Below are 12,088 nucleotides of genomic sequence, written 5' to 3'. Positions count from 1 at the left end.
AATATGTTTGGTTTTTCTTTTTTAGACCTACACCGGAAGTATGTTGGTGGCGATTAACCCGTACGAAATCTTACCGATTTATACCTTCAATGAGATCAATCTGTATCGGGATAAGAAAATTGGAGATCTGCCTCCGCATATTTTTGCCATTGGAGACAGCGCCTACCAGGAGATGTGCCGAGATGGGAAAGACCAGTGTATTGTGATAAGTGGGGAATCTGGGGCAGGGAAAACGGAAAGCACGAAACTGATTCTGCAGTACTTGGCAGCGACTAGTGGAAAACATTCATGGATCGAGCAGCAGATCATTGAGTCCAATCCCATTCTGGAAGCTTTTGGAAATGCTAAAACTGTGAGGAATGATAACTCGTCCAGATTTGGCAAGTACATCGATGTTCATTTCAACCGTGAGGGGGTCATCAGTGGGGCTAAAATCGATCAGTATCTGCTGGAGAAATCAAGAATAGTGAATCAGAACAAGGGCGAACGCAACTATCACATTTTCTATGCCATGCTAGCCGGCATGAGTAGGGAGGAGAAGAAATCGCTGGAGCTTGAGGACGCTTCGAAATATCAATATCTGACAGGTGGTCATACACTGGAATGTGATGGAAGGAATGACGGAAGCGTGAGTGGTTGGATTTATTTATTGCTCTGATAACGGATTGATAAAAAGGTTGACTCATTTCAGGAATTTGCGGACGTTAAGGCTGCTATGAAAGTTTTGACATTTACCGATCAGGAAATTATTTCTATTTTTGGTTTGCTGGCGGCGATTCTCCACCTGGGAAATATCAAATACAAATCAATAATTGTTCAAAATTTGGATTCAGTTGAAGTAAACGATCCATCGAATGTCACCAGAGTGTCTAACCTTTTGAAAGTAGCCAAAAATGCTCTGGTATCAGCTCTCACACGCAAGACGATCATTGCTCATGGGGAGCGTGTAGTGTCCAATATTTCTAAAGATCAAGCAGTCGAAGCGAGGGATGCTTTCGTTAAAGCCATTTATGGGAAAATTTTCATCATGATTGTTGAAAAAATCAATCAAACAATCTTCAAATCCGTAAACAAGTCACGCTTATCGATTGGAGTCTTGGACATTTTCGGCTTCGAGCAATTCGAAACCAACAGTTTCGAACAGCTGTGTATCAATTTTGCCAACGAGAATCTGCAGCAATTTTTCGTTAAACACATCTTTAAGGTAGAGGTTTGGGTCACTTAACTTTACGGAATACTTTAACCCGTTTTTTTTTTAAATTCTAGATGGAACAAGAGGAATACACACGCGAGGGAATCAACTGGACTAACATCGAGTTTATCGACAATCAGGACGTGCTGGATATGATCGGAATGAAAACGCTGCACATAATGGCGTTGATCGATGACGAGACTCGCTTCCCTAAGGGAACGGATCTGACGATGCTGGAAAAACTGCACAGCACCCATGGTTCGAAAACCATCTACCTGAAGCCCAAATATGACAACGTGGCAGCGTTTGGGGTACAACATTTTGCGGGGATTGTGTTCTACAACGTCAAAAGTTTCCTGGAAAAAAATCGCGATACCTTCAGTCCGGATTTGAAAGAACTGGTGACCAAAAGTGGAAACGACTTTCTGGTTCGACTTTTTGCCACGGATGATTCCCTGGATACGTCCAAGAGATCTATTACACTATCGCTGCAGTTTAGGAACTCGTTGGAAGCACTCATGCGTACGCTGTCCGCCTGTCACCCGTTTTTCGTCCGATGCATCAAGCCTAACGAGCACAAAAAGCCGAAGGTAAGTGGGAAAAAATGCAATTATGTTCTACGTTTACTTTAATAACATTCAAAACTGAAAGTTCTCTCTTAAAAGAATGTTCCTCTTATAATGCCTATTATTGTGACAATGGGAGAATGGGAAAAATTTGATCATAAAATTAAATAAACCAACATATACCCATGAAAAATTTAAGGTCAGTCGGGTGCCTCAAAGCGTTCAAAGTTTCAATATTTTGACCCTAAAAAATCCCAAAGGGAATGAAAGTTATAATATAAAAAATATGCCAATGTTTAAAACATGCGTAAATATTCATAATCTGGTGTTATTAGATAAAATATCTGGTTCAAAATCAACTTTTTGAGATAAAACAAAGAGGTTATTCTTGTAAAATTTTTGTCGTTTCTTTTTCAAATTTTTTGTAATTTGTAATTTTTTCTTTTATTTTGAGGTTTTTGGATTGCTTCAGGACCACGGCAGTAAAAAAATGTATGGAGCACCATCGTGAATTTTGAAATGAGTTTTTATTAATTTTTCATGCAATTCTGGGTGGTTTCTTTAAATTTTCGATATGAACATTTTCGTTGCCACCCTAATGTCCATACGTTTTCATTTCCAAACTAAGATACACGACTTAGCAAGTGACCTTCGTATTTATTAATGATGAAAAGATAAGAAATCCACCTTTCGTTTTATCTTTTCGGAATTGTTGAGTATGGTTTTGGCTCGAATATTGGATTCTTTTGACAAGCAGAATCATGAAACGCGCCTCAATTTTATTTTACGAAATATATTTTAGAATTTAAAATTACCAAGTTTTCTATACTCATTAATCCGTTATGTCAACAGTTTAAGCATGTCATCAAAACTTAATAAAAAAATATTGTGTCCAAAAATTCAATTTTAGACGTAAAGTCTCTTAAAATTTAGCCGTGAAAGGGATTCATCTGAAGTTTTGCCTATTTAACTTTCAGAAACTATTAAGAAATCGAGCTGATCTTAAAATAAATATGAGGGACAAAAAAAGCTTTGAATAAACTTTTTTTTCCATAGACCAAACTGATTGTTCACGGATAAAGGGTGTCCCACATCAAATTGCATCACAATAAAAACTCTGTAAAAAATACAATGTTGATCGATTATTTTCAAACTTTCAGACCATATGAACCATTTAAGATCGTTTTTTATTTTCACTTGATTTTAGTTAAAAAACATAATCGTACAATTGTACATTAGATCTAACTCTACCTAAACAATTGTGTGCATCTTCTGAAAGCAGCTTTTTCCATACAGAAACCAACTTTTTCATTATTTCATCCCCAAAATTGACCTTTTTGAAACTTTCACTGAACGCCTACTTAAAAATAGCTCAGTAGGGGAGATGGGGGCATAATGGCCACCTTAAGGAAAACGGTTATTTAACCATAGAAAATAGCTATAATATGGAGGTTAAATTATTGTTTCGTGTTCAGACACTTGAAAAGCCTATTCCCTAACGGGCTGAAACGTGAAAAACTAGATGAAAACGTTAAAAAATGCATTTTAAAAAATTTTGCCAAAAGCTGAAAACCAGCCACTGTGGAGGCATAATGAGAACCCCCCCTGAGGCAGTATGAGCACCATTAATCAGAGCAAGATGTGCGTTTTTGCCGGGAAATCTAGCAGCGAATTCAATTCGATGAAGTCAGGTGAGTCGTAGATTCATCAAACAAAGCAATAACAAAATAATCTAGGTCTGTTTGTAGAATACAAACAATTCACGCACGCTCATACATTAAGTGCTTTGTTCGAAGGATGATGCTACTAGCCGTATAATGTAACAAAAAAAAAATCGATCATAAATTGTGAATGGAAAAAATCACCTCGAACAGAAATCTAACTCTAGTCTTTTGATTACCTCTCCGACACCTTACCAATAGGCTAAATTGTCGGATGAAAACTAGTCAAGATGTGGCGCTATAAATCAATTTTAATTCGCTGCTAGATTCTACGGCAGAAAATGCTCATTATGCCTTGATAATATGGTGCTCTATATGCCCCTAGTCAACAAATTTAAGTAAAAACGTGTTTTAAAATTGATAAAAGTGAAAAATCAAAAATTTTTTGATGGTAAAAATTGAGAAACAATGTGTACATCATGTTGCAGTGCGTACATTATAGATCAAGGTTATTTTAAGATCATAAGAGCTTATTTCGTGGTGCTCAAAAATTATAATATTTTCGTAACTTGAGAACCAAGCTAGTTTTTTTTAAATATCTCTGTAAAGATGATAAGGAGATTCCTTTTTTTGTGAAAAATTAATACTATAGGAAGTACGAAACAAATCCTCATGAAAATTTATTTTAGAAAATACGCACTTTCGTAGAAAAGCGTAGTTCTCATTATGCCTCGGGTGCTCGTTATGCCCTCATCTCCCCTATTATTCATAGGGTATTTGTTTTGGCGCTTTGAGAGAATTTATGTTCTTAGATACAAAAGTGATTTTTTTAGCTTCATATCACTTCAGAGCATCCTTTAATAGTGGAATTAACAAAAATAAGTCAAAATGGTACAGAAGGCCACCCTACAGCTTATTTTGGACTTTTAACTGAACAAAGAAAGCAAATCTAGCTGCAGATAGCTTGACACATTAAGGATTGCGAATAAACCTAAGCCGAGAAACACCTTTATTTGGCATTCTGTACCTCAGAAACTACTGGACCAAATTCTACTAATACAGAATCCATGGGATGCCGAAAAATTTGTGTTTAATTTTGAAAAACATATTTTTATGATAAAATTTACAACATCATACTTCTTAGCGCAGTGAATTAGTGGCAAGCAAAAAAGAAAACGAGAGTTCTCGTAAAGTGTTAAGTGATTTAACAGTAAATCGAGTTTTTGTTAAAAACAAACATCATTATCGAACCATTGTATTTATTTCGAATTTAACGATGCCCCCAAATATAATATAAACAAGGAAGGTATTAACACGGTTTCAAAATGGTATTTATTTGTTTTTTTTAGTAAATTTTGGGGTTTTGATCCCGAAGTTTGCTAAAATAACTTTCAAATGCTAGTTATAGGGGAGAATTAGGATACTTGATTCTTCAGCTTTATCTCGAAACTGGAATGTTATACACAGATCAAATGTCCTAGTCAAATTTGCCATATAAAACAAAACAACAAACCTCACAAAAAAAAAATTAAAAATTCATTTTTTGATTTATTTTACTTTATTTTAAAAAATCTAACAAAATGTGTCTTGAATATTTTTTTATCACTTTAAAATGTTTCGCACACTATAAAATTATAATAAAAATATTTATTCCAACATGTCGATCGTTAGAGTATATTATGAACTTCTTAATGCCATATTTTTAAAGCAATAGTAAAATCTCAATTTTTTAGGAAAAAGTTTTCGAAAACGAATGTTTTGGATTCACTTGATCCCTCGAGTCCAAATGAATTAATTTTTCTTCTGTGTGGATGTTGATTATTACTAAGAAGGAAATTATTAATGTTTATCCAATGAATAATATTTTTCCAATGATTTCCTGATAAAAAGGGCTAAAAAAAGTACTTCTAACTCAAAATTAGAAAACAGCGCCTTTAAGTATGCAATGAATATAAGGTAGTAGACAAATTTTTGAAATATAGGTATTGGTCTAACAATTATACACTGTGAAATGACAACTAATATGGCCAAAAAAGTCAATGGAACTTTAATCTTTGTTTTGCATGATTTTTCCCCAAGCTAAGGGCACCCTGATTCAAGTATCCTTTAATAAAGGATCAGGTCTTCTTTAATTTTCAAAATATCACAAGTTTTTTGGTCCCACAAAAATGCTTCGTGTTAATCGGCGGGTTCATGTATCGATCCAACTTTTGCAGCATATAAACTTGAAATTATACGCTGTCAGAAAATGCAAAAGACGGCCATCTGCAAAATTTTCCAAAAAGATATGGTGAAAATAAGGAAAAAGGAATCCTCCGTATTGCATGTGTTAAAAATGATTCTTTTGTGATTTTTCTCGCTATTTTTTCTAAGTTTAATATTTTTGAATTTTTTAAATTTGTTGTAATATTTGCACTTTTTTTTTGTTATTTTTGTAGTTTAGGTCAGGTAAAAGCTGAAAAAAAAAAAACAAATATTGTTCTTAAAAAAAACAAGATAATAATAAAATCTATTTAATTTATTTTTGTTGGGTACCTATCACTGCGACCAGTTAGTTGATCTATTGTAATATGTCCCCTGTTTAATACATGCTGAGTCAAGGAAGATCAATTCTATATATTTAGATAGTGTCGCTATCTTGAGATTTAGCATTTTCCCAATCTGGTATAACCGCTCTTATGAAGCTGTTCACCTTTTTAGGACCAATTGAAAAAACTTCGGAGGGATCTCCTATTCGACAGCTGATTATATTAATCCGTTTCGATATAAGAGAAGGACATACGAAAAGAAGATGCTCCGACGATTTCCTTCTCCATGCTGCAGAAACGACTCTCTCCAGAGTATAAAGGGTGATACGGTCAATATTTGGTCAAGGGAAAACGCGTGTAAATCGGTGAAATCGTTTATTTAAAAAATCAAATTAAATTTCTTTTTCAAGTTTAATTAGTAAAATTCAGGAAAAATATTCAGTTAGGCTTCCGCTTTTCCAAATCCGAATTGCCGGGCCTTACGCTTAATACCCCTGCCATCAGATTTTGTACAGCCACCTTGTCCACCTTCTCCGCCGCAGAAAGCCAGTTTGCCCTGAACTGCTGCTCGTCCTTAGCAGTTTTTTGGTCTTCTTTCTTGGGTGGAGCTCTGGTGTGTTGGGAGGGTTCTTGTCCTTGGGAACCGCCTGCACGTTGTTGGCGGCGTACCACTCCATGGTCTTTTTACCGTAATGGCAAGATGCCAAATCCGGCCAAAACAGTACGGAACAACCGTGTTTCTTCAAGAAAGGTAGCAGACGTTTATTCAAACACTCTCTCACTTAAAGTTTTTTGTTGACAGTCCTGGAAGCTATGAAAATGCTGCTTTTCAAGCCACAGGTACATATGGCTTGCCAAACCAGATATTTCTTCGCGAACTTTGACAGTTTCATGTGCTTGAAAATTACCACGCAGTCAAACTTCGTCAGCATCGTCGTGTACAGCCACCGGGATCGTGCTTTTGCCGTCGAGTTTTGTTTATCATTGCGATTTGGAGTCACTACCTTCTTGTAAGTCGATAGTCCGGCTCGTTTTTTGGCTCGGTGCACGATTGTAGACGATACACCAAGCTTACTTGCGGCATCTCGGAGAGAGAGGGTAGGGTTTCGCTTGAAACTACCGGAAACTCTCTTTGTCGTCTCAGCGGCTTCTGGTTTTCGATTTCCCCCCGATCCAGATTTTCTGTCGACAAACGTTCCCCAAACACTTTAATTACATTTGTAACAGTTGATTTGCAACTTTTAGCGATTTTGCCAGCTTTGCGTGCGAGTAGCTCGGATTTTGCGCGATGCGCGAGCAAAATTTTGATACGCTGCTCTTCTTCCTTGGACGGCATTTTGACAACTCTAGCGTAACATTTCAAAAGGGCGAAACTAGCAGTTAGCTCGAAACGAGAAAAACGCGATTGAAAATTTGAAACACCTATTCAAATCCTATTTAAAAAATCGACCACTTTTTGTTCAACAAAATCAAAAAATGTGCATTATATTCACTTATTGTTCGATGGTTATCAAGAACTATAACTTTTTTCACTTAATTTCAGAGATTTTCGAGTTACGCCCTATTATTTTTTTCGATTTCAGTTACGTCTGCAAGTTTCGCCCAATTGATCGGCCGTATTTGTTTTGGTTTTGAAGTTTCGCCCATTCATCCTACATGCAAAAACTAATTAGGCCGTTTTGTCACACACGGTCAACTCAGTTACGCCTATTGGCCCTACACGAATAGAAAAATTCACTCCATTTCGAATAGGCGTAACTTCACTTTCCAACGAAAATGCACCAACAGGAAGTTTCGCCCAACTGAATTTTATCAATTTTTTTTAAAGGTTTAAGTAATTTTAAGATGAAACCGCGTTTGATAGGTAAAGTGCAACCGCGTTCATCCGGAATGACCGTTAACTCGATTTGTTTACATTTCGCAGTTTCGCCCTTTTGAAATGTTACGCTAGAACTGAAGAGTGAATTCCAAAACCAAAATAGGAGCAACACTCTACACACACACACACACACACACACACACACACACACACACACACACACACACACACACACACACACACACACACACACACACACCTTCAAAATGAGGGGTGTTCAGGTTTTTGAAATGCAAAATTGAAAGAAATACGTCAAGTTAAAATTGACCAAATTTTAACCGTATCACCCTTCAATCTGCCAATTTTATTCATATGATATCTGCATTCACAGTGACCTGTAACGAGCCCTGTAAACATTTTAAGGTCTTTCTTAGATAAGCTAACTGCTAAGAGCTTTTTCTGATTTTTAAAAGCAAACTACTTCCAATCTTAATTGAAACTAATAGCAATTTAAATGGAAAGCCATAGGTTGTTCAGACATAGGACACTTATGAATGCTTGCGCGATTTTTAAAAACCATTTGGTTGATTGAAATACTTTCTAATTAATGGATTGCAATATTTATATAATTTTTTGAAAGAGAGAAACCATTTTTCATTGGTTTTATGTAAAATTCCTGCTTTAAAGTCGTGATACACCTCAGGTGAAATTAAAAAAAAAAAAATCGCAAATCAATGGGGAATGATTAACAGATGAATTTTGAACTGGTCATAGTGTTCAAAACTTCTTAAAATGTTTTAATTTCGATTCCTCCGATTTTCATCGTGGAATTTTTTTATCATGTTGGAGGAATCGAAATAAAAACATTTCAAAAAGTTTTAAGCCCCGTGACGGGTTCAAAATTCAGCTTTTAATCGATTCCACCATGTTACAAAGTCAATATATTATGTGTATTTTTGATAACTGTCCCCTTCGTTTTGAATTCCTTTTCATTTTGGCCTTAACCTTTTTCGGGGCTCGTGCGTGGAGCTGGAAACAATTTAGTTGTCTCGAATGTTTCAGGATGCAATGGAAGTGATTATCGTTTAATCAAATACGCATGTTTTTGCTGTAATGACAACTTTAACCAGCATGTTACAGTAAATATAATCATGAAGCTCAATGGATAGCAAAATTCGTTTATTAAGACCATGAACCATGAATTAAGACAAACGTGAATAATAAATTATCCACAATTACATAGTGCTTCTAATCTTGTATCGTGAATATTTTAGAACCAAATTAGTATTGAGTTAAGAAAAATAAAGGGATATCCCCCTGTTCACTTAATTGTTCCATATTTGTAAAGGAAAATTTTGAAACATTTTTTTGAACGCGACTCCCCCAGATTGGTATCACTAGGTGAAAAAATGACTTTCTGAATGTTTCAGCTCCATTGGTTGATGTCGACTGTTCATTTTAATGTTAATTTTTCCGGCAAATCAGTCACATTTTTTGAAAAACGAACGTCACATTTTTTGAAAAAACAACGATCATTTTAATCCCTGAGAATGGTGTTTAACAACACCGAAAGGAGTAGAAGTAAATATCGTTCGTTTCTAAAAAAATTTGACTGATTTGCCGGAAAAATTAACACAAATATCGCAACTTAAGCGACTGATCCATGTTTCTGATGTGAAAACAGGCGCTGAATAACGCTAATATCAGATATACTAGAACCTAATAACCTGCTAATATGAAATTGAATAAATTCTAAGAAGATCGGTGTTTGAGTTATGCTCAAAATAAGATATTTTGCCTAAAAACAGAGTGCTTTTATCTCGGTCTACATTTCATCAATTTGAAATTTCATAATCCAATCCCTGTTCTTCTTAGTTTTGTTGAAATTTCATCTTTGAATTCAGCTTCCGATTTTACATTAAAACATAGGACAGTCAATAAATAAGCGTTTATTTTTTAAATTTTGTAAACTAGTGTAATGACCCCTCCACCATACATTAAATATCAACGAAATGCGAAAAACTCACACATTCAATTGCGAAAATCTCACCATAGTAAATTCGTATCGAGTAACTATCTTCCACTATCTTGTTCCTCATTGTTTGAACAATAAATTCTGCAACTCTGCATGAATGAAAATTTATAAAAAATTAGTGAACTTACCTAGTAATATGATAAGGTTGCAAGATTGCCCGGTTTTATGCGGGTTTGCCCGGATATTTAATACTAAATTTAAGAACAGTCCGACCTGGCCCGGTTGCCCGGATTTTATTGAAAAATACCCGGATTTTGCCCGGATTTATTCACTTTATTTGGCAAATCAAAAAAAAAAAAACAGCAAACACTTCCAAAACAAATTTTGATGAGCAAGTTTTATAAAAATAATCATGAAAGGTTTTTTGGAAGCCTCGAATACGGTTCAAAATCTATCGATGAATTTGGATGAAAAAAAAATTTCATTTTCATTTTTTTCTTGATTCTTGTGGAGGAATTTCTGAGTTTTGACAAAATTTACCCGGATATTGCCCGTATTTATGGTCGTCAATTTGATATCGAATGCCCGGATTTAGCCAGGTTTTTATATAAAAACTAGCTGACCCGGTGTGCTTTGCTACACCTTTCCAAAACATATGATATTTTCAGAAATTATTCAAACTTTTATTGTTTTGTTGGCATTATTTTAAAACCGCTTTAAAATGAGAGCTGCAGCTGGAGTTTCGAATTACAACACAAAGATGAATAAAACTAATTTTCTGAATTTTGATCTATAAATTGGTGTTACAGATCTGATAATTTTAATCTGCTTCTTTAAACTCCACTCTGAAAAAGGAGGGTCTCAAATTAATCGTACGCAAAAAATCTAATTTAAAAAATATGGTTGTTTTTGCTTGATATTCTCTGGATTTAGGCTAAAAACTGATAAGAGAGCCCCTCCCTGTCCTTCCCATAATCCCCTGCTGAATGGAGGTTGTTGTCTTTAATAACCATACCCATGTTTTCGTGCCCGAAAATCCTCTTATATCAAATATTACTCCATTGGTTGATAAGTTTTTAAGCTTTACAACATAATTTATAAGGAGCCCCCTTCTTTCTTCCCCTCTCTACACTGTAAAGCGTAAGGGTCTATAACATTCGTAGAAACATATCTCGTAACCAAGTACCTTTCCATGCCATATTTATTTCCATTTGTTGGTTTCGTTTGCAGAAACTGAAAACTTATGCTAACAAAATTGTATTGGGCTCACTTCCCTCCTTCTATGTGTCTCCAATGTACTGAAAGGAGGATGGTGTGTCAGATATTCATAGAATCATAGCAAAATGATTTTCCATGTTAAGTTTTGTCCATTTCTCGGATTTTATAAAAAAAAAAGTTAAATGTAAGCCTTCTCTTCCCTTCCCATATTCCCAATTCTATCATTCTACTGCAAGAAAGGAATTGATTGACATAAAAAAAGTATTTTTCGTATTAAAATACTTTTAGATGCCAATAGGGGTCTCAAACAATCATTAGAACATGTCACGTTCCCAAATACTCGCCCATGCCAAATTTGGTTCCATTTGTTTAATTAGTTTTTGAGTTATGTAAAAAATTATAAAAGAGGCCCTTCCCCCTTTTATATCTCCCTACTGGAAAGAGGGAGGGGTCTCAAATAATCATAGAAATATTTTTTGTATCCAACTACCCTCCCGTGCCAAGTTTGGTTCCATTTGCTCTATTAGTTTTTGAGTTATGTAAAAAAAATATGAAAGAGGCCCCTCCCCCTTTATACTGGAAAAAGGGAGGGGGTCTCAAATAATCATTGAAATATTTTTCGTATCCAACTACCTTCCCGTGCCAAATTTGGTTCCAATATCTTGATTAGTTCTCGAGTTATATGAAAATTTGTAAGGTAGACCCCCTCCCCCCTTCCTATTACCCTACTGAGAGGTGGGAGGGGTACCTTATATTCATAGAAATATTCCTCGTTCCCAAATACCACCTCATGCAATATTTGGTACCATTTGCTTGATGGGTTCTCGAGTTATGCAAAAAATTGTCATTTGTTTGGGAGGCCTCTCCCTCCCTTCATGAGAGACGGAGGGGTCTCAAACCATAATAGGAACCTTCCCAGACTTCCAATACCCCCACCTGCCAAGTTTCACGCAAATCGGTTCAGTAGTTTCCGAGTCTATAGGGAACAGACAGACAGACAGACAGACAGACAGACAGACAGACAGACAGACAGACAGACAGACAGACAGACAGACAGACAGACAGACAGACAGACAGAAATTCATTTTTATATATATAGATTGCCCAGTTTGTCCGGCCCGGATACGTG

At 35.6% G+C, this 12,088-nt stretch overlaps 1 protein-coding gene across 1 annotated transcript in view; it reads left to right on the top strand.

Moving 5' to 3' along the window:
• LOC129747361 (myosin-VIIa-like) overlaps positions 1-12,088 on the top strand; it is a 48,346-nt gene that overhangs the window by 19,656 nt on the left and 16,602 nt on the right. The window contains exons 4-6 of the mRNA XM_055741524.1: positions 26-628; positions 692-1,204; positions 1,267-1,782. Coding sequence (XP_055597499.1) covers positions 26-628; positions 692-1,204; positions 1,267-1,782 — 1,632 coding nt within the window. The remainder of the gene's footprint in view (positions 1-25; positions 629-691; positions 1,205-1,266; positions 1,783-12,088) is intronic.

The sequence above is a fragment of the Uranotaenia lowii genome, chromosome 2 (genome assembly GCF_029784155.1).
Source record: "Uranotaenia lowii strain MFRU-FL chromosome 2, ASM2978415v1, whole genome shotgun sequence".
NCBI classification, from domain to species: domain Eukaryota; kingdom Metazoa; phylum Arthropoda; class Insecta; order Diptera; family Culicidae; genus Uranotaenia; species Uranotaenia lowii.
This window is presented reverse-complemented; position numbering and strand designations above follow the sequence as displayed.